Source organism: Myotis yumanensis, unplaced genomic scaffold, assembly GCF_028538775.1.
Source record: "Myotis yumanensis isolate MYYU_CA2020_CCGP unplaced genomic scaffold, mMyoYum1.0.hap1 SCAF_4, whole genome shotgun sequence".
In the NCBI taxonomy this organism is placed as follows: Eukaryota; Metazoa; Chordata; class Mammalia; order Chiroptera; family Vespertilionidae; genus Myotis; species Myotis yumanensis.
The window spans coordinates 109,463,668-109,486,387 of NW_027223755.1; the positions used below are offsets into that span (position 1 = coordinate 109,463,668).

At 54.7% G+C, this 22,720-nt stretch overlaps 1 protein-coding gene across 2 annotated transcripts in view; it reads right to left on the reverse strand.

Moving 5' to 3' along the window:
* Nucleotides 1-310: 310 nt before the first annotated feature.
* The window catches only part of PRKCB (protein kinase C beta), a 290,571-nt gene continuing 268,161 nt past the window's right edge, over nt 311-22,720 (reverse strand). The window contains exons 16-17 of one of the 2 annotated variants that reach the window (XM_070413662.1): nt 22,213-22,353; nt 311-953 (exon numbers count right to left, since the gene is read on the reverse strand). In XM_070413662.1, the coding sequence (XP_070269763.1) occupies nt 801-953; nt 22,213-22,353 (294 nt within the window). In that variant the 3' untranslated portion in view covers nt 311-800. Of the gene's footprint in view, nt 954-5,563; nt 6,592-22,212; nt 22,354-22,720 lie in introns of those variants that run through there. The other variant, XM_070413661.1, reaches the window with a different exon arrangement.

A 22,720-nucleotide genomic window follows, 5' to 3' on the forward strand; every position in this document is an offset into this window, starting at 1 on the left:
AGACTGTGGTAAAATGAGAGCTCACATTGCTCTTAAAGGAGACAGCCATGAGTCAGTTCTGTCAAATTATTTCCACATGGGAACCAAGGCCCAGTACTGCCAGTCTTTTGATTTTTTTCAAGTGACTCTGAAAGTCCAGAAACTTAAATAAAATATCGCATTTTTAAAAAAATGTTGACAATGCCATCAATTAAATAAAATTTTGTGCATGTGGCGCAAAGCTCATGTCCTGGCTGCATTAGACTATGGCTCTCCAATTTGCAACCTCTGTACCGGAGTCTATTTCAAAGCAGACATGGTAACAAGAGAGTTTGCATATATTAACTCAGTTTAATCATGTCAATTCTTAAACAAAAAATTTCCTCCAAGAGACAACAGTTCACAGTAACTGCAAAGCTTACTCACTATTTTTAAAAACACCAGTCATGCTTAGCATTCAAGGGAGATACTGCAGAACAGCTGTAAAAACTTTCACTAGGAACATCAGCTTCTGATTTTAAAAATTACAAATACTGAAGCATTTTGGGATCAGACACGGTAGTTTTGACATCGTCTGTTCATTTGATGAGTTTCTGGAAGATTGGAAAACAGTTCCTTTCTACTTGGATAAAGCGCTTACTCTAAACTAAACATTTTTCAAATGTAGAAAACAAACTAGCAAGCTACACATCCAAAGAGAAGCCTCCGGCCAGCTCCCACCCTGGAGTGCCAGCAGGAGCACCACGGATCTGGAAGACGAATCAATGCATACACTCGGCCTGGAGTCCTACCTCCAGGCTTGGCGAGGAGCGGGCGCTCACCTACACGTTAATGACAAACTCTGGGTTAGTATAGGAGAAGCCGGCAAACTCATTTTGGTCCAAGTTCATGATGAAGAGTTTGTCCGTGGGCGTGAGTTCCACAGGCTGTCTGGTGAACTCTTTGTCGAAGTTGGAGGTGTCTCGCTTGTCTCTCTGCCAAATGGAAAGCAGACACGTTAACACAGCACAGAGGGCAACGCGACCGAGGCGGCCAGCCACCGGAGCTGACGCCCTCTGGGGCGAGTGGGATGCTCCGCGGAGCGGCCGCAGGGCACATGCGACCGCCTCGCTTGCGTCTCACAGCCGTGCTGGCTTCAGGAGAGAAAGCTTGCAACGTTTCTAAGGAAATGAGACATTGAATGCCTTTGAGGCCTGTCATAAAGTGGGGTGTGCTCTGTTTTTGGTTTGAGAGGAATTGAGTTGGGAACTGCTTCTCACCAGGTGTGACATCATAGAGTCGGTCATTGGGTGGAGTGTCCCCTAGCACAGCACCCCAAGCCACCCGTGGCCAGGATGGCCTTCCTGTAAGAAGGAGAACAGCTGCACAAGCGCGCAGCTCCCCACAGCAGAGCGCCCGCCCGTGGGGAAGGCAGCCATTGCTTCGTGAAAGGAGGGACCGCACCCATCCTCACTCCCTGCGGCGGCCCAGGCGAGCCCGGGAAGCTCAGGAGCCCACCGCCGAGGCCGGGCCTGCAGACAGAGGGCTCTCCCAGGTGACAAGGCCCACATCTAGTAACAAACTATAAGAAACAAAACCCAAAGCTTAACGTCAGGTCTGCAGGGGCAGCCTTACAACAAGCAGAACTCTCTTCTCCAAGTGAATCTGGCATTTCTTGGGGGTGGGGAGCAGGCAGCAACCCTGGCTCGGGGCAGGTTTCGCCAGGGAAGGAGTGCGGGCTGACTCCGCACATCTGAGACAGGCTCGGGCCTCTGTCAGCCGACCCTCTCTTCCTGTCCTCACTACCCACGGGCAGGAGGAGCTGGAGTCCTCCCCCGACCCCCGCTGTGACCTGTGAGAAAACCAAGGCACGGGAAGGTGCGGTGACTTGCCCACGACCACCCTGAGGGTGAGTGACATTACCCGACCACACTGCTCCGGTTAGGTCTCATCTCAGCCCCTCTGACTAGGGAGCAAGCCTGCAGGCTGGTTCATCACAGGACAACCCAGGATGCCACGCGGTTCACTGGTGCCGGGCAGGCTGAAGCCCCATGGTAAAGAGGAGAGGGTCAGTGAAGATGACTGACTAGCTAAAGTTGGCCAGTCACCATCCAGGTTTTAGGTTCAGCCTCCAAGGGGCACCGACTGATAAGGATCTCTCATTCCTGGGCTCATGCCCCTTTGCAAAAGGCCCTCTCACGAACATTCCTCCTCAGGCCGCTCCCCTGAGATAGGTAAGGCGTCCTCACGGAAGTCCCCACCTCCTCTGGCCCTGTGTGTGAGTGAGAAACCGGGGTACACTCCAGTGAGCGGAGCCCGAGTGGAGTGGGCGGAGGATGCCCATGGAGCTGTTCTCTGGATGGGCCTCTCCTGCCACGCCCCGCCCCTCTGTCCTGTCCTTCCTGTGTCCTGTCCTGCCTGTCCCAGCTCTGCCTGTGTTCAGAGGAAACTCGAGTGCACCTCTTCCTTCACTACTGCCGTGCACGCCTCTCTGGGCCCCACCCCCACACTTAGGAACCTTCTGATGATCTGCGTTGAACTTGCTGCAACCAGAAACTGACTTATTTGTGGCCTCTCCCAGGAGGGCAGGGCCTGGGTGTTTCTTCACTATTGTATTTCCAGGACCACGAGTGGTCTCGGCACACGGCAGGCTGTCCACACTCTGTTGAATGGATGCATCCACCAGTGAAGACCCCTCGAAGGATGAGCCTCTTCACTTTCCCTACTTATAGCTGCTCCCCAGCCAGAGACTTCACTCTGGAGCGAAACAATGGAATGTGTGGCCGCTGAGCCTCTGGTCTCTCCCTGTCCATTTTGAGCCCCAGGGTGAACTGAACTGTATTAGGCCCCTTCAAGGCCTGGGTTCCATGGGTACATGGGGTCCCGGTAAGTCTTGGGCTAGAGGGCAGGCAGCTGCCTCCTGGCGGGGCTCCCCTGGTAACGCTGACCCCACGCGCCCTCCCTGCCTCGGCTTCCCGCAGCCCAAGGCTCCTTCCCCACCAGCCCAATTCTGAAAGCCCTTCCTCCTTGTGCTGGTGATGACTCGTGCTTCTCCAAACAGCCACATGGTCCAAACAGGGCTTCCATGATGCACTTGGTCCCAGAGGCAGATCTCCATCGACAATACCCCTGGGTTTCAGCCTAGAAGTTGGGAGGGAACGGGCCTCTCTGTTGGGACAATTCCCGAGTTGATAGGCTCGCAGCCCCATGAGAAAGCCTCGCTCACCGAGGAGGGTTACGAATCCCACTGGCCTGCCTTACCTGCCCAAGTCACGGTGACCGCGGGCCTTCCTATCTTAGAAGAGGGGCAGGGTAAGAAGTCTCCGGAATGAAAAGCGGGTCTTAGATCCCGGTAGACAGCTAGTCGTGGCTGACATGTTTAGGGCTCCTTGGCTTTCCTTGCTTAGTTGTTCATTCTCCCTTAGTTTTAGTTCTTTTGGAAAATCTCTGGCTGTGTCATGTAGAGACACCAGGCCGAGTGCAGCCAGGGCGTGTGCTGTGGGCAGCGTCCCCCGAGGGCCAGGAAGGGACTGAGTGAGACTCGGGACTCAGAACTGAGCTGAAATCCAGGCCCTCGCTCCTACGGTGTCCGCTGGCTCAAGTCCCGTGACCCGCGTTTGTTTGAGCACAGACACAGTGCTGTTGGCCTTCTAGAAGGAAACCCACCCCAGCTGCCCCTGCCTCCCTTCCCGCCAGCGCACTTCAGGACTGTCCTGGAAGCCCGGCTCCAGGGGCGCTGCTGTGCCTCTCCTTCCGCTCAAACCGTGGTCTACAGAGAAGCCCAACCCGAAGACCTGTGAGGACTTTGTCTCTCTTACCAGAAGCCTTCCCTGACCAACCCAGGGACGGCTATCCTTTGATGACAGCATGCGTTCAATGACTGCGTCAAGACTGCCCTCCTGGATGGCATCCTACGCTTCCCCACGGTGCTCCTGGCACCCAGCGCAGGCCAGGTATACAGTCGGTGCTCAATAAATGATGGCTGGGTGATGCATGGAGGGCAGAATACATGCACGATGGGAAAAATGAACTAATAGCTTTCTTCCCGGATCAATTTGCAAAGATGCTGTATGTGGAAGGCTCGCCTCCCGGTCTCCTGTGCACGGAAGTGTTGATGGAAGAGGGAACCGCGGGCTCTGACTCAGGACCTGGCTCCCTCAGGCTCCCTGCCGGCCTCGGACAGGGCCTAGGGCAACAGAGACTTGGGCTGGAGTTCATATTTCTGCACGCTATCAAACTTCTGGGAAATGATGACAGCAAGTGGGAAAATGTGGAGCAGTGGACATGTACAATGTATTCTTCCCATCTATCTAATTATCATCTATCCACCCCCCACCTCCCACCTGGCTACCTGGCTACACTGGTCTCTAAAGTTGTCTCGGGTCATTTGTCAGCCACCCAGTGTTTCTCATGGTTTTTTCCCTCCTGAGAGCAGATCCAGGAAAGGCTGGTCACCCAACAGCCATAGGACGGACCTCAGCTAACCTGCCTGTGGGTGGGCGTTGCTCAGATGCCAGTTACAGAGAGAAAGCGCCTTGTGCTGAGTGTCAGGAACCGGGTTTGCGTCCCAGCTGGCTGACCCTGGGCAAGTCCTTCCTCCCTGCAGCTGGTTTCCCCCGCAGCTAAGGAGGGGGTTCTGCCCCATTTCCCTCCTCTCACCTCCCCAACACCCCTCTGGGACTCAGGTTTGCCTTCCCCGAGGTCTAGATTGCTACCGCAGGCAGCTGCCGGGAGGCCCACAGCCAGCTGCGAGCAGCGGCGAGAGGCAGAGAGGGATGAAGGGCAGGTTTTCCTAAAGATGAGAAGTCTGACTGCAAGGATGTTTGTCAAGTTCCCTTGATGGTCTCTTAGAAGCCCTGGAGCTTCCGGAAACCACTCAACTGGTGATGAGAATTCTCTTTAGGCCTGAGAATAGCGGAGGCAGGAGGCAAGGATGGGGAACCACTGCCATCCTCGTCTGTTAGACAGAAATGGGGTTCCTCCTGCCCACGGGCTTTCCTTGGACCTCTGGGGCCTCACAAAGCTGCTTGCTACAGAGAATATCTAGTCCAAGCTGGGAGCAGTAGTGATTTTGATGAGAAAGTAAAGCGCTTGGGCCATGCTCCTAGCTGGCCCCTAATGTGGGCTGTGGGCTCTGATATCATGAGAGGGCCCTGGTCAGCTCGCCCCACCCCACCCCAGGCCACCAGGAGGCGGTGACCGGCCCACAGCCTCGGCCTTGGCGTCTGCCTGGCTGAGCACGGGGCTGAGATTAAGCTCTGGGTTTCGCTCCTCTGTCCGGAAGCCTCGGAGGCCCCCTCTGTAGCCTGGGTCCACATTTTTCAAAGCCATTTTCAGTGAAACAGCTTTTCTCCTCCTGTGTTCACTATTGCATCTCAATGCTAGAAGAAAAATGGCACATGACACATCCAGACACAAATGGACATTTCCACACACATCTTGGGAAACCACATCGAGAAATGGCGTCTTTCTCCGAGCACTTACGCCAGCTGCACCCCCAGCCCCACCCACTGCCCAGGAGCCTGTGCCGCCCGGAGCAGCCTCCTTTGTAGACCCAAGCTGGTCACTGTGGTCAGTAACATTTGGACACATTTTTCGAAGCATGTAGTAACAAAATGAGTATTTTTTTTGTTTGTTTTTTTGTTTGTTTTTGCATTTGAACAACAACAGAAATAAAGCCCCAAAGCAAATAAAGTTTGAAATGTGATGTGAATCCTGGTCCTGGGACCGTGCAAGAGTGACCATGTCTCTCAGGAAATGGTGCAAATGCCCTTTCTAAGCAGTTTGGGGTGAGGGTGAGCAGGGACGCATGGACCAGAGGTGACAGCAATGAGGTAGCACCCAAGCTGGTTGCCTTTTGACCCCTTGAGGTGCTTTTAGATAGAAACTTTGTAAAAGCACAGTTTGGGAATTTTAAAAGGACTTGGACAATCTTCTTAACTTTGAGTAAAAAAAAAAGCAAAAAAACACAACAAAAATGTTATTTGTAGCACGGTCTTTTCAGAGCTCGTGGTGCCCCTGAGCCAGAAAGAATGGAGAAATTCCCTCTAAGGCAAAGCAACCAGATCCTTGGACACCAGCCAGGCCGCTAGCACCCGGCCATCCACTCACTGGGCGGAAGAATCTAGATGGGATGGTTGGAGCGGGAGAATGTGTAAAAATGGCCATGCAGAGAAAAAGGAAAAGAAAGCAGGCGTTTCCTGTCCCCACTGGATCTGCTGGACAGGCATGCAGGAGGATCTGGGAGAGGACTTTGACAGTGTGCTAATTATGCAGCCGTTTCGACAGGCATCCGCATAATCCCATCTTGTAGAGACGCTCCAAACTGCCTGAGGACATTTGTGTTCCAGGACATGGTCACTCTAGTCTCATCAGCAAATAAACATGGATGCAACTCGGCAATGAAAAATATGTCACCATGATGGCCGTCGAGCTCGAACGACAGAAACGAAGGACGGAGATCTACACATCTACTTAGCTCTTGACTTCAGGTTTTAAAAATTCAGAGTTAACAAAGGAAAATCCTTCGAATTCTGACTGGTCAATATTCCTGATGACTTCCTGGTCAGGAGGTGTGAGGACGGGTGGATGGCGGGTGAAAAACCGGTCGAAGTTCTCAGCGTTGCGCCCACACTATGAGAGGGGAAGAAAAGAACTTGAGGTGGGTGGACACAACACAAAGCAGAAAAAAAACAAAACTGGGTGTGGGTCTCTCCATCCCTTCCCTTTCACCACCTCTGTTTCAATGACCAGCCATGAGAGCAACAGAAAACGCAGAATTCTCATGACTTTCAGGAATGCCCTTGGGCTCCTGACCTTCGGTTTCTGTAGCTCTGAGCTGCCTCGGAGTCCCCCGGGCAGTCAGGAGCTGTGTGGCAGAAGCATGAGATGGTGGGGCTGCAGGCACGTGCCATGTTTCTCACCCCTCCACCCCCCGAGCCAGCCAGGCTCATCTGCTGAAGGAGATGAATTCAGGCACCGGAGATGTTTCATGTGGCGAAGGATGCGAAGTCACGGCCGGCTTATACGTCACCTGGGAGATCTCAGCATTTAGCAGCCGGTCCCTCACAGTGCTGGCGGAGGCTCTCAGTCAGGGACCACGGACATTTCCTAGCCCAGCAGGCACCGGAGTTTACCAGCTCCAGTCAACAGAGAACAACCCCAAGACCTGGGTGTGGTGCCCCCCGTGCCTGGCCCCCACGGGGGAGGGGGGCGGGCGGAGCTGGTCCTGGATAAGCTATCGGCCTTAATCTCCTGGTGTCGGAGTAGCAGCCATCTCTCTCTATCAGGAGGGAGGATGTGGGAGGAATGCAGACCAGAGCTTGGTGAGACTCTAGAGAGAAAACCATCGCCATTTCCCACCCACCCTGCGGTCCTTCCATGTGAAAAGGTCCCGGTCTGAGGCAGTTATAACACGTGTGTGTGCATGTATAACACATGCACATGCTAGTTCCCACCTAACGAGAAGGGAAAGGTCACTAAATCGGAAGTTGTTTGTTCTTCAGCAACAAAGCCCCCTGAGTCAAGCCCAGGGTAGCCCCAGCCGAGTAACACAGTGGTGGGAGTCGCTGAATTATGACAGCGAACATTCGCTGCACCCTCACTACATGCCAGGACCTGGAACTCTCTTACATGCGTGACGCTGTGAAGCAGGGTTGATATCCTGCTACGGGACAGATGAGGACACAGAGGAGAGCTGACATGCGGCCCGGTCTGCCTGGAGTCAGAGCCCAAGCTTCCAGAACGGCTGACAGGTTGGTAAGTTGCTGAATGGTGGGGTGGGTGGGCGGGGGGAGGGAGGAGAAGTCAAGGTGGGGATGATGAGGTCTCTGGTTTGAATGACAAAGAAAGGGAGGGCTCAGAAGGAGGACTATTTCTGTTTGGGGACCAGTGAGATTCTGGGAGATGATGAGGGGTTGGAAGCACAGGTGCTGGACAGCAGGAGAGAGGCCTCGAAAAAAAAATGTTTCAAAGACAGAACATGGAGGGCGCGAAAGAAGTCATCGTCATAGGAATAAAACCCCCTGAGCAGTTCCCAGGCCACAGACAACTGGCATTGCTCGGCGGTCTGCTCACATTGCCTCTCCGTGTACACCCCGCCCTGTGGTTAGGTATTTGGTTCGCACGGGTCCATGAGAAAACTGCCCCTAACACTCAGGGCGGTAGGAGCAGAACCAGGAGAGAGAATGCCAGACGGGCTGGGATGAGAGGAATAAAAACAAAGGGCACTGTTGTGGTAGGAACTTCTCCGAGAGCCAAGCAGGGAGGCCTGCCACGGCCACTGCACTGGCAGCAGGAGGAGATGCCAGCACCTCGCTGGAAAAGGGGGGAGCTGAGAAGGCACGGAGAGCACGCTCCTCTTTCAAGCTCTGCAGTCGGAGCGGAGGTATCGGGTGCGGGTGCAGGGGACTTAGCTCTCAGACCCCTCGGCCAAGGCTTCGTCGGGTTTGGGAAGAAGGAAGCCCATGCAGACATGGGTTTGAATGCAGGCATCACGCCACTAGCTGTGCAGCTCCAGGCACGTTCTTTAAAGTGAACCAGACCATCTCATTCCTCCCACAGGGGTGTGAGCGCGGTAACAGGAGACGATGCGCGTGCCTGGTACAGTGCCTGGCACCCAGCAAGTGCCCCGCACACCCTCGCCGTGAGCGTCACCGAGCTCGTCTTCTTGCCCTCACTACAGACCCCTCCAGGTAGCACGTGCCCTGCAACGGGCATTCCCAGGACGGTGAGGTTGTAAGAACTGAGGAAACAGCCTTCATTTCCAAAAGGCTTGCATCAGACAGAGAAAGATCTGTGTTATCCCAAGCTAATTGCTTCAGTTTTTTCGTATCTTGGCTTCAGTCCTCAGAAAATGAGAAGTGACCGCCCCCCCCCCCCCCCCCCCCCCCCACACACACACCTGACCATACGATCAAGACTCGGATCTAAGGGATGGTGTACTGGCCGGTGGGGGAAACGCCAACACAAAGATAGGCCCTCGGGATCAGTACAGTGTGGGCAGGACTACTGTCCAGATTCTTTCTTCATTTGTTTTCTGTCAAGAAATATTTATTGAGTATCTACTCCGCACTGATCATAAATGATACAAAATCCGTGCCTTGTGGATCTTACATACTACTGCAGGGTAGGGGGGGGCGCGGGTTGGTTGGAGAGAAGGCAACAAACAAATAAATAAATATATACTTGTAAATGTAAATATATGTTTTAATGCTAGAAAGAGGTAAGTGATACTAAGAAAAATAAAGCCAGACCTGAGATGAAGAGTGAAGATAATGCCATTGCGACAAGGCGGTCAGCTCTGAGGACATGAGCTGTGCACGAGCCTCAGTGAAGTGAGGGAGGGGTTCCCTGCGCCTGGAGGAAAAGCACTCCAGGCAGAAGGAACTGCAGGTGCAAAGGCCCAGAGGCAGGAGTTCGCATGGCAAAGCCACCACACAGCAAGGGGGCCGGCCAACGTGGCCAGACCAGGGGCCCAGGGAGAGAGGGGTCAGAGAGGGCGCCGGGAGCCAGGCCACCGACCGCGCCAGCCACTTGAGGACAGAGGGTTTTCACGCCGCTGGAGAACCCTGAGCGCTGCCCGCAGGGCCGGGCAATGGCGGAACAGTGAGGCCAGTGAGGGACCACGGAGCCTGGAGGCAGGTGGTAGTGGGGTGCGGGAAGGTGCATGTGGTTTGGGGACGTGCTTTGAACTTGGAGTTCACAAGGCCTGCTGATGGGTTGGATGTGGGTGAGAGGGAGAGAGGACTGGTCAGTGACCCCAAGCCTTTTGGCCAGAGCTAAAAGGGGCACACGAGGGCAGAGCGTAGTTTCGGGGGGATTGAGCATCAGTTTCATTAAGGTAAAGTCTGCGAGTCCCGTGGAGATGTGACAGAGCGAGTGGGAGTCCCCAGCTGCCGTCAGGGCCTGCAGAGGAGCGGGAGCGGGACTGATGGCAGAGGCACGGAGGCAGGAACGGCTGCCATCGTCCCCAGGAGAGAGGTGGTGGCGAGAGTGGTGGGAAGGGGTGGGGCAGAGGGGACGAGGTGCCCACAGGGATGCAGGGGCGAGATGGCAAGTTGTAAGGCAGATAGACCTGCAGGTGTTTCTCTTGGCCTGGGTGTTGGGATCCACACCAGCCAGTCTAGGAAGCATGTTAACTGAGACACAGAGTCTTCAGGGGCCATTTTTTTTTAAAAAAAAAAACAACCCATCCATTTCCCATCGAGAGCAGAAGGCTGCTTTGCTGAGGCCCCCCCAGAGGCTGAATGGGAAACAGAAAACAGCTCCTGGCAGCTGGGCAGCCTCCTCGCCATCGCTGCCCGAGGCCTCCGAGAGCAATGACAACTTTTAAGGGAGGCAGCAGGGAAGAGAGGCAAGGACGGGGCAAGCATGGGGGCACCATACAGAGAGCGTGACGTCCCTGCTGATACGAGACTCGCGGGGCTGGCCGATCACAGCCTCCCTAAGTGTTGCCGTGGTTTTCAAGCGGAGCTGCCACTGCCTGTTAGCTTCAGGAGCTCCTAAATGGAGACGGCACCCTCAGGAGGCGCAGCCGATCGCTCTGTGCCCGCTGCGTCCGGGAGAACGGCAGCTCCGTGCTGGGGCCCAGCACAGACGCAGTGTGGGCCACACCTGCTTCCTGTTCCTGGGCAGTGCTCCGTCCTCGCTGAGCTCCCCAAAGAAACCCCAGCCCCCCAGACACCCAGATGCAGCGCTGGGGCTCCTGGAGCAGCGCTGGGGCCACACCAAGCAGGTTACGTAAACAGATGGCGCTCCTCCAGGGCGCAGAGAAGCGAGGACTGTGACTCGTTCAGTGGTGCCGAGTGTGAGAACCTAGACAGTTTGAAACATTTCTCTGTGAGCTGTGACACGTGAGCATTTTTTCTTCTTCAATTCTTTCTAATTTCTGTTTCATTGTGTTAATAACAGCTCTGCGTCTAGCTGTCAAATGAGGAGTTGGCGCAGGCCCAGCAGCCGCAGGATCTTTCAGACTCCAGCCTGGATATGTCACCGCTTCCATCAGCGGCGCCTCCCGCTGCCCGAGGCCCCACTCCTTAACAGGGCTGACGGGACTGCTCAGGACTTAGCCCTGGCCATCTGGTAGTAACTAGCCCCTCGGCGCCCACAACCCCCAGCCCCACGCCCCACCCCCAGCACACCCTCCTCCGTAAGGAACTGCGGTTGCCTGGGAGCACTCACTCACGCCCTCTCTCCTCCAAGCCTTTGTTGGGCTGTCTTCTAACAGGAGCAGCGGCCTCCCCGACCCGGCTGTCTCCCAGGCAGCCTCCCTGCCCCCAGCAGGGGGCACTTCCTCCAGGAGGCCTTTCCTGGACCCTCCTGGACTCCTGGGCTTACCCATCAAGACAAAGGATACTCACCAAATAATTGGTAGAAAGGAAAAAGATTTGAAATCAGCTACCAGCTGATAGGGAAGAAAGTTAAATAAATAATGACATGTCTATTTGATGTATGACCATGCAAAACACTTTCAAACATTGAAAGAAGATAAAAGAATATTAATGGGCGTCACTCCATATAAGAACTCACAGTGCATGCAATGTGTTCCCTTTCTATAAATTATGTGCACAAGGTGTGTGTGATATCTGTATGCATGTCTTATATATGCTCATGGAGATTGGGAGACTTCCAGATTGGTTCATTTTCTACTCTATCTTTGACTAGAGGCCCAGTGCACGAAATCATGCATAGGTAGGGTCCCTAGGGCCTGCTGGCTGCCGGCCCTGTCCCCTGGTTGAACTCCAGGTCAAACTCCCAAGCAAGGGGACAATTTGCATATTAGGCTTTTATTATATAGGATGCTTGACTGTGTTTTTCAAATTTATATTACAATCAGTTCTTTCTATAATAAGAAAAAAAGCTATTTTAAATGAAGGAGCTATTGCCTTGGAAGAGAGCGGGAAAACAGAAATAAAGAGAATGGGGCATTTAGCCAGATGGGTAAGGTCTGCCTGGCGCTATTTAATGGGCTTCGTCTCAGTCAAGAACACAAAGACCGCCCACGCGGCTGCCTCGTGTGTGCCTGGGGCCGAGAAGATGCTGATGGAGGCTAGCGCGGAGGTCCTACGCATCCTCTGCCCAGCGGCATAAGAGGTCCCTGTCCTTGTCATCATGGCGCTTACAGCTAGCAGAGGAGGCAGCTGCACACAGGCCACGGCAGGGTGCCAGGGAGAAGCACTGCCTGGGAGCAGAGGCGGGAGCCTAGGGAGGGCCAGGGAGACTTTCTGGAGGAGGTGACACCTAAGCTGAGTAGGACCAGAAGGAAGGGCATCGCTTCCTTGAAGGAGGGAAGGAAAGAGCCCAGAAGAAATGGAGTGAAAACAGGGCCAGGCCAGGCTAAGGTGCTGAGGAAGAGAGTCAAGACCCAGCCCACGCTGTTCGCTGCTCAACTGGGTTGGATAACGTGAGGCTAACGGCGCAGGGAGCTCCCCGCCGGCCTCCATCAAGACAGGAACTGAAACTAGAAGGTGCCATGAAAAGTTAACCAGGCCACGGTATCTCTTTCAAACGTGCATATCCAGTGAAATCCAGGGTCCTCTGTATGCCTCACACAGTTCTCCACAGCGGGAAGCAAGGAGGGACTCGCCCAGGGAGAAGCGGCCGGGAACACAGAGCCACGCTCACACCCGATCACTTTCAAGATCACTTTCAAAGGCCGTGCATGGGCCCAGTGCTTCCGCCGAGCAGTCACGGCACCAGCGTGGTCGGGCCGCGGCGAAGGAAAGAAAGGCAAAAGCTCTGGTCCGCGGTGATGAAGGCCCTTACAATCGGGACGTTGGATCTTGGGTCCACTCAGGAGGAGGTGGCAAGAGGGGGGGTCCTTTGTGCTTGACAGCAGTTTTTTGTTGTTGTTGTTTTTTTATAATTTTTCATTTAAAAGTAACAGGCAATGTTTGCTTTCCTCAGGTCTTGGTTTAAATGCCACGTCCTCAGAGAGGCTGTTCCAATCCCTTCCAAGTGGGGGGCCCCATTCTCCCTGCGGTCACTCTCCATCGGAGCACCCTGTCCATCTCTTTCATGCCAGACAAAACGTTCAAGCACCCCAACCTGAAAGCACATGTTTCCTTCCTGCTCGTCTGCTTGTTGCTGTGTCCCCTCCAGACTGAGAGAGGAAGCCCCTGGCTCTGCCCGTCACTGCTCCCCAGGCCCGGTCCAGGCTTCGGCACATGGAGGCACCCCGTGTTGCCCAGTGGATGATGTCCAGTGCTGATTGTGAGCCGGACACCGTGTAGCCGCTTTACACGCATCACCTCACTTAACCACCCAGCAGGCTCTGCTGTCCGAGGAGGAACGGGTGTAGAGAGCTAGGATTTGACTCCAGACCTGACGACTGGCTCTGACCTTCCATCAGTCTTCTAAATTTTTGCCAAAACAGAGTTGCTCAAAGCACCAAGAAAAATAAACACCACAGCCCTTGTGATTCCACAGCCGGCATCTCCAGGATGCAGCATGTGGTCCGCGCCCGGGTGCTGGGGGATGGGCGGTGGCTGCTTTTCGCCCTTTGAACCGAAGGAGACTCATTAATTTTTGTTCACCCTGCTTTTCAAAACCCAGATGACAGGCCACCCATCTCTCATGCCAACAAAGCGCCACATTTTCCTGATCTCTTCTTCACCACTAACCTGGAACCATGCTGCCGGCTTCAAAAAAGCCAGCCCCCAAAGAGGAATTATCCCTCCATCTGCCGGTGTTCCCATGGCTTTGATCCTCACGGGGTTGGGAGGTTACCTCCACCCAACAGGTCAGTTGAAAAGTTCACAACGTGGTCAGCTCTCACCGGGTAAAGAAGAGCCAGGATTCAGTCTCAGCTGCCTGATTCCAGGGACCACACTCACTGCCTTCTGACTTCTATCCAATCACGGGGCATGCACTTAACCTGGGTACCAATCTTGGCACCACCAACCCCCAACTACACAACCTTTCATCAAGTTAGCGAGGTCCCCGAAGCCACATTTCCTGCGATGGCAAAGGGCCTACTCTGCAGTGTGCGGTGAGGATGACTGGGCGACATGCACATACGATATCTGACAAGGTAGCCGCTGGTTGCTGCCGAGTGCTGACTGGCTCAGTCCTGTCCTGTGAGCTAGTCTGACACATGTGGTTGTGCTCTGGCCACAGAGGGGTCCGGAAGGCCCTGCACCCTAACCTATTCTAGGATATTACTGTTATAGGCACCTAAAACACAAAACCGCCCTGGCCGGGTGGCTCAGTGCACCAAGAAGTGGCGGATTCAATTCCTGGTCAGGGCACATACGTAGGTTGTGGGCTCAATCCCCTGTCGGAGTGAGTATGGAAGGCAGCCAATGATGTCTCTCTCTCTCTCTCTCTCTCTCTCTCTCTCATCAATAAAAATGTAGCCTTTGGTGAGGATTTAAAAAGTTAAAAATAACCCACAACAACACAAAATGAAATCTCTCCCACCAACACTGGTGGCATGGGTGAGGGACGGCAAGGTGAGGCGGGTCTGGGCTCCCATCAGCGGAAGTGAGGAAAGATGTGTGCAGGGCAAAGGGCTGCCTCTCCACTCGCAGCCGAGTCGCAGGTTAAGCAGACGCATGGACCACCTGGGAGCTGCTGTGTCTCACACCCTAGTCGGTTGTTTTTAAGAAACCGCACTTGTAAATAAATAAACACGAAATATGCGTTTCCCCTCCCTTTCCGGGTCATGGGCCACTCTCTCCCTCCAAATTCTACTGACACCAGACGTCTCCACGGAGTCAATACTTCTACCAGGACCGGCCCTGGAGGCGGAAGAAAGTCAGTGAGCCCAGCGCCATAAAAACAAAGGAGAGGGGCTCAAAAGGGAGGGAAGGCTGGCCCTGGCCCGGTAGCCCACTCAGTAAGAACACCATCCGGATGCACCAAGGTTACAGGCTCAGTCCCCGTGAGGGACATACAAGACATCCAATGAGTGCATAAGTAAGTGGAACAACAAACCCTTATCTTTCTCTCTCTCTCAAAAATCAATAAATTAAAAAAATAATTTAAAAAGGAGGAAAGGAGTCTGAATTTATATCCTATAGACATACTCACACATACAGGAAGCCAGGAAGCTATTGAGAGAATGAAGGAGATTTCGATGTGCTTAATAAGAGAGATCTCCAGGACGGACGGGAGTGGAGGGGAGCACAGAACTGCGCAGGCGGGTGGGTGCAGGAGGGGGTCCCTGGTGCGGGAGGAGGGCTTCACTGCACAGCTTTTGATGCTGCCTGAATATTGTACTTTTTCAGTTTGTTTTCTTATGGGAGGAAAATCAAAGTACCAAATAAAATAGAGAGGTCAAGAAAGATAAGACACATCTGTGAAAGAAGGCCTCCTGAGGTCATTGCTGACTCAAGGAGATAAGTGCCCACAGAAGAAGCCAGGCTGCACCGGAATGAGGAAAGAATGGGTTATAATTAAGTGGAGCATTAACTGGCCACTCTTTCAAACCTGTGCATGACAGGATAAGGCAGCAGCCCCAGGAGCAGGAAGGAGGAGCCCACGGGAGGGCGGGGTTTCTAGGATGAGAAGGGTGTGGCTGGGTAGGTGTTGAGGAAGGACCAGAGGAAGTAGGAGTGGACAGCTGCTCTGCCTCCTCAGTGGCCACCACCCTTCCTAGCGGCAGGACCCGCTCCTCCGCCCAAGATGCCTGGTCCAGACAGGAGGGGCCGGGTCCCCCGCCGTGACCCAGGCCTGGCCAGTCAGCACACCCCACCCCCGGGGAGTGAGAGCTTAGAGATGGCCGTCTGGCCCAGTACCTTCCAGTCGACTGAGTCCCGGCTGCTGGGAGTCTTAGGAAAAGGAAGCTCTGGTTTGGCAGAAGCGGCTAAGATGAGGGTGTAAGTCTGGAGCAGCTCTGCCTGGGAAGCCTTCTGAGAATGAAGCCGACACAGGAAAGCAGCCGCAGGATGCAGAGAAATGGGTCCCTTCCGACATTACTGAGACCCCGAATCTGGCCTTAACGGAACACTTTAAAAATGCTCTTTAAGTGTCAGTTTGAATCAGGTTCCTATTTGCAATCACAGGAGCTTTGATTAATACGGAGAGAAGCTGTAGGCACAGGCAGACAGAGAGATGGAGCAGGGGGGCGGGAGGTCTTACACGAAGGGTACACGGAGGGAAGGGGTCCAGGAGGTCAGCACGCAGGCCCAGGAAGTCAGGAGCCACCCCCACGGGTGCCCGCTGCCTTAATTTCTCCCTTGACCTAGGAGACGGGTGATCAGCTGAGACCGCGGGGGCGGGGGCGGGGTGCACAGCAAAGCTGATGTTTGAATCCGGTTCCGTTGGACTCTCAATCACATTCTACTTGACCCTGTCTCCCTGGGTCCGTCCGCTTCCCTCCTCCAGTCCCCCCCCCCACTTGGCCACTAGCTTTCCGGGGCGTTGTGGTAAGAGTCACAACCTGGGCAGGGCTGACGATGAATCAGGAAGCTGACATCATGAATCTTCACTCAACAGAACCCCTGGCCCAGGAACGTTCAAAACCTGTGTGTGTGCAGCTGTCTGGGAGACGTGGGGAGTGCACTGCAGAGGCCAGGAAGGAGGCTCTGGAGGTAGAGGTGGGCGTTTAATGACACTGGCACTCACGCGTACTCGCTGTGTGACCGTGGGAAGTCGCTTCGCCTCCCTGAGCCTGTTTCCTCAGGAGCCCGGAGGAGCCAACAGCACACCTGCTTCCAGGGGTTGAGTGAGATGGTAGCACCGTGCTCCGTGCTCTAGTGAAACGGGATCATTTCATAGGGCCTGCCTGGCCCGTTTTATTGTTTCTGCTAAAAGTGGAGTTATTAATAACACTGAATGGAGCGTCTGTTTTCTTGCCTGGTTCCGCTTTGTTCCCTGCGTAGGCACTGTTTTAAGTGCCTTCCGGTCTTACCTCATGTCTTCTCCCAACCCCTCCAGGAGGCAGGTGCCAGCACCCCGCACGCGAGGGCACGGAGCTGGGGAAGGCAGCTCCAGGGAAGAGTGGCGTCCCACTCCTCGGGCATCTTCCAGTTCTCGACCTCTATGATATGTCAGTGGTTGTTGCCTGACATATCCTAAGAGTTCCATGCTCCCCCCAGCATGCTCCCCAGCTACCGTTCAATTCAAATTGTTGGCTTCTATGCCAGGAGACAGTTCAAAGCCATGCACCTGGCAAGTGACAGGAACTTCACTGGCCTGGAAACCTGCCCATTCAAACCATCCCAGGGAGCCTGGCTTGGCAGCAGTTTCTATCGGGGCTCCGTGGGCGAGTGGGTGGATGGAGAGAGACAAGCAGGCAGGCTCCAGGCTTTCTGTCTTAAACGACTCTTGGCTAGTTGTTAGTCAGTGTGCAAACCAGCCCAATGCTCTGATTACGCTCTCTGCAAACCCCACACCCTGCGCCTGACTGGAGTGCCGCATCCTTGAGGCTCCCACCGGCCAGTCATTGCGTGCTGGCTGTCAGCCTCAAAATCAAAGCCTCCAGGAACAAGTAGATTTGCATCTTTTAAAGGCCTGCCAGTGAATTATAAAAGGTGAGACTATGCCACTTACTTGTGGCGATATTTTATAATACATTTGAAATCATCTGAACTGTAAGAATACTTGGTCTTTTCCTGCCGCGCAGTGGGCGCCATTAGATGGAGCATCCGCTCTCCTGGCAGTGCGGTCGGAACCCAAGGAGCTCCAGGTGCTGCAGGGAAGCGCCAGGCCGGGCAGTGCTGCCTCCCCAGCTCCACGCCCCGTGCCCAGCGCCGACAGCGCCTCCTGAGGGGCCGTGAGAAGGAACCGGGAAGACTGGAAGCACTGAAAGCAGTGCCTGGCGCAGAGGGAGGGCGATCTGTGTGAATAGCAGAGGTCCCACGAGAATTATTTTAAACCCCAGCTTCCCGAGAGGTATTGTTCTGTGAGCATTCAGGGAGATTCCATTCCTAAATCAATCATCCCATCACCTGGTTAGCCATGCGGAATCGGGCTGGGCCCAGAGAATCCACGAGTTAATCAGATGCCAGGGGCTCGTGTGTGCCGTTTACAAAGCTCTGCTAGGCTACCTCATGGCACCCGTGGCACTGCCTGGGCAGTGACAGACGGCAGGAGTCACAGCCTTCCACGCACTGCGCCCTGAGGCCCCTCACCAGTCTCCCCCGGTGCACACTGCACCCCACCTTGCCAGGACCCACGCTGCAGCCCTGGATGAATGGGGCAGCGGCTGCCCGACAGCCGTTAACATGGGAGACGCTGCTGAGCGTGAGAAAACACAGTGCTCTACTCCGACCCCCACAGCCCCCCTACAGCCCTCAGCAGAGCGCACTGCAGGATCGGCTCCCAGAGCCGAGCGCTCACTCAGTAAGCATTCCGATTACCTGCCATGCTCTAAGCCGGAGGCTAAGCACTGCCGTTCGACCATGAGAGGACTGTCACCAAAAAGGCACACGTGATACTGAAGCAGCAATCACAGGAGTTGGATGAGACACTGGGGCAGGGTCCCCACTCGGGACCACAGGGCCTCCCAGAGGGTACCCTCTGCTCACTCCCTGAGGGGAAGGGGCAGGCCGGGGGGCGCTGGCAGAGGCTGGGCACTCGGGGACTGTGGGTGGACAAAGCCAAAAGGAAAGACAAGGCAGCAAGAAGCTCAGAAACGCGCTTCCCTTGGGGGAGGGGCACAGCTGGACCTCGGGAGCCCCCAAAGCCATCGCTAAGGAACCTAGACGGGTTCTGGGGCAGCGGAGAGCCCTCGGCAGGGGCTTGAACCCAGAGCACCACATCGATGCGCAATCACTCTGCACCCTGAACGACACTCCGGAGCCAGTGTATTCCAGGGCTGAGGGCAACACTGACAGCCCCGTGCCACCATGGAGACGGCATGGGAACACCTTAAAGCCCCCGTACATGATTCCCATGGCGGCACTGTCGGCACCCTCCACGGCGTTGGAATGCACTCCTGTTACTGCCCTTGGTTTCCCTCCCCCATTCTTCTTAATGGTGTGCGTGAGTCAGGAACACCGACAGACTGTGGGTGCTCAGTTCCCACGAGGCACACGGGCGCTCGCCTGAGCCCCTGGGAAGGAGTGGGGAAGGGGAGACGTGAAATCCTTACAGGGGGTCCAGGCCCGCAGGCAGACATGAAAGTCACTTGCTCAGGTGGCATCAAATGAGTGGGCGGCATTGCCATCATTGTTTCTAACTCAGTCTAAGGGTCACGGGCAGTGCCCCTTCCCCTGAGAGCTGGAGGTAGACATCCCAACGTGCACAGCCCGGTCCAGTCACGGTATGTGAGAGTCACTGCTGAGCCCACGCCAGGGAACTGAAGGCACTGGCCAGTGAAATCCGCGCACAGCCGCCGAGGGATCCTGTTGGCCATCACTGACTACTGCAACCTTTTTCATTCCCCACAAGAACAGCTACCTTTCCCCTTTCCTAGCACCTTCTGTGAGCCAGACACTGGGCTCGACCTTCTGTAGTCATTATTGCTTAGCAGGAATCGTCAAAATGCTGGACCAGTCAGAGGGGACTCGGTGGGAATAACCAGAACCAATGGGAGCGGACTAAATGTCAGCCGACTTCCCCAGAGGCCGCACACTCACCATCCACAGCCTCAGACGGCTTATGGATGTATTTGATTCGGCCGGAATTATGTTTAATTTTTAAAAATTTGTTGCCCAGCTGGCGTGGCTCAGTGGTTGAGCATCGACCTATGCACCAGGAGGTCACGGTTCGATTCCCGGTCACAGCACATGCCCCAGTTGTGGGCTTGATCCCCAGTGTGGGGTGTGCAGGAGGCAGCTGATCAATGATTCTCTCTCATTATTGATGTTTCTCTCTCTTTCTCCCTCTCCCTTCCTCTCTGAAATAAATAAAACTATGTTTTATAAAAATAAAATCTGTTGCAAAGATATAAAAAAATAGTGAGATTTCACATAAAATGCTGATGAGGACAGACCAGTGCAGTGCCTGCTTCCTTGCACAGGAGGCCTGGCCAGCCCAGACAAAGGCAGCGGCTGTGGCCTGGCTAATATGAAAGACTGCAATACCAGTGGTGGCCACCAGGCTCTCCTGCTGGCCGCTGGGAATGAACATCCGCTGAGCCTTCTTGGTACCTGGCGCTCTGCGGTCGGCCTCTGGCCCCCTCCCCTGACCACGTTTCCATGGCCTGCTTTGCCTCGGAGGTAGCTGAGCTGTCACCCAGACTGGGCGGGAAGCAGCATCCTCCTCTTACAGAGATTCTCTCTGGCCACACTCCCGGCCTCTGACTGGCCCTGCCCACAGGCTCTGTGATGCTGACACCACTGGTCAGGAGGCCACACGGAAAACCACTGCCCTACAACCAAACCCTGAACCCCAACGCCGCTGGGCTCAGAGCCGGCGGGCATGGGAGCGTTTGCATTCTTCCTCTGGCCCACTGAGGAGGGGACCCCCGTTTTGAGACGTCATGAATGGCCCCACAAAACTCCAATGAGTGGTGTCCACCTCCAGTTTCCTGAACGGACAACCCATTCTTCTCTTCCAGACTGCCCTTTGACCTCTTCCCAACTGGTGTAATAAAAGTGATGCTGCTGCCTGTGACTCGCAGGCCCCTCTCCAGCCGCAAGTGGACACACGGGCACTCTAAGCGATCGAATCAGCAGGACGCGACGCCGTGCCCCTCAGAGATGCTGCGCCCGAGACCCTGAAACTCATTATCAACTGTCCTGTGCAGGCGCACACTGAGCGCTTTATGCATAGACGGTCCTCCCTGTGTTACAGAAGATGAGCGGAGGGGCCGAGGGGCGCTCACTCATCCAAGTCCGCCATCGCTAGAGTCATCAAGAGTGTGTTGGGCCCGCTGTATCCGCCGAGAGTCAGACACTGTTAGGAATACTGAGCTCAGTCCTGTGTATCTTAGATGAGTGTTGATTACCTGGAGGACAATAGGCACTTGGAGGTGATGTCATATGAGACATGCTTGCAGGTACATGTATGTGTGAGTGTGTGTGTGTGGCGGGAGGGGCCTGCCTCTGAGCACCAGGAGATGTCCAGATGGAAGCAGGACTCACCGGGGCTGCTGTCTTCTAATCGTTTGGGATGTGCAGGACTGGGGCGATGAGAGGTCATTGGGAGACTTTCTCAAACCACCTGCCCTTGGCCCCGGGCATTCTGTGCCTCTGCCGGGCCAGACTGTGAAGCCTGGCTCCGTGGGCGCTGGCTGAGTGACCTCACAGCCTCCATTTCCTCTGCCATTACAAGGAGGAGCAGGTCGTTGTGAGGACTTAGAGCAGCGGTTCTCAACCTGTGGGTCGCGACCCCTTTGGCGGTTGAACAACCCTTTCACAGGGGTCGCCTAAGACCATCCTGCATATCAGATATTTACATTATGATTCATAACAGTAGCAACATGACAGTTATGAAGTAGCAACAAAAATAATTTTATGGTTGGGTCACAACATGAGGAACTGTATTTAAAGGGCCAGAAGGTTGAGAACCACTGACTTAGATGTGGCGTGTGAAGTGCCTAATACGGTGCCTGGCACATAGTGAGTGGCCAGAAAATTGATAAAAATGTGTACCATGACCATGGTCGTTTCCTTCACACCCGAGTCCCTGACACCCGCAGGTTTCGATGACAGCGTTTATGCTCACTTTCAGCCTCAGTCAGCAGTTTTACAGCCCATGGTAATGCCCCCGGGTCTCCGCTCTACTCAGTCTAACGAGGAACATCCCCCAGCGGAACACCGATCTGCCTAACCCAGGAGCTGACGAGCATCGCGGGTCTCTGGGGACGGAGCACTCTTGTGTGTGCAGGTGGGAAAGGGGCCTTCATCCTTGTGCTACACAAGCTCCCGGCGTCTGTGAGCGGGTCCGCTGCTGTCTCATCTCTCTCCCTTTCGGGGGAGCCTCTTGTTTACTGACTGAGACGGTGCGAGTTTCAGAATTAAATTCACATGCTGCGGAGACACATGACCTTTTCAGTGGCAGCATGAAGAGACGACACCAGCCAAGGGGGAAGAACGAGGGGGAAACTGGGTTCTTGACCGCATCTGCGAGTGGGCTGACCCCGCTCACCAAAGCCCCATCCGGAAACGCTGCCAGCAGGGCCGGTCCCAGTTACCGAACTGACAGAACAGCCTCGGTAGCCATCGTCCCCCCACATTGACAGAGGCCAGGCTGCGCGATGGAAATCGCCATTTCTGCACCTGAGACTTTGTACAGAAATGTGAGCGATCCACGTGCCAGTGTCCACGTCAGCCTCTGAGAGCGGGGAGGGCGCACACGGGCGGGCGGGGAAAGAGCTCGGGGTGTACACGTGGCCAACGGCCAGAGGGAACGCCTACTTACGGCTTTTGGCTTATACGGGGGCTGGATCTCTTTGCGTTCCAGTTTCTCCCAGTCAATATACCGGAAGAACGCGTGCTCTTTGATGTCCCGCTCGCCTTCCGGCCCGCAGCCCAGACGTTTGCCCGGGTGCTTGGTCATCAGCTTCAAGAGAAAGAGAAAGGGTGGGGTTAGTGGCCTCTGGGGAGCCGCCTGAGGCACAGAGCACCCCGCTAAGGAGTTAGGGAAGGAAGGAAGGACCCTGCAGAGCCCCAGCCAAAACTAACAGTAATATCGATGGACACTGTAATTGGGAAAAGGACTTAAAAAAAGAGCCCCAGCTAATTTTTTGTTGCTGTTATTGTTAATCTTCACCAGAGGATATTTTTTCCATTGATTTTTTTTTTTTTTTTTTTTAGAAAGAATGAAAGGAGAGGGGGAGAGAGAGAGAAACACCCATGTGAGAGAGACACATCAATTGGTTGCCTCCCTCACGCGCCCGACCAGGGTGGGGATCGAGATACGTGCCCTC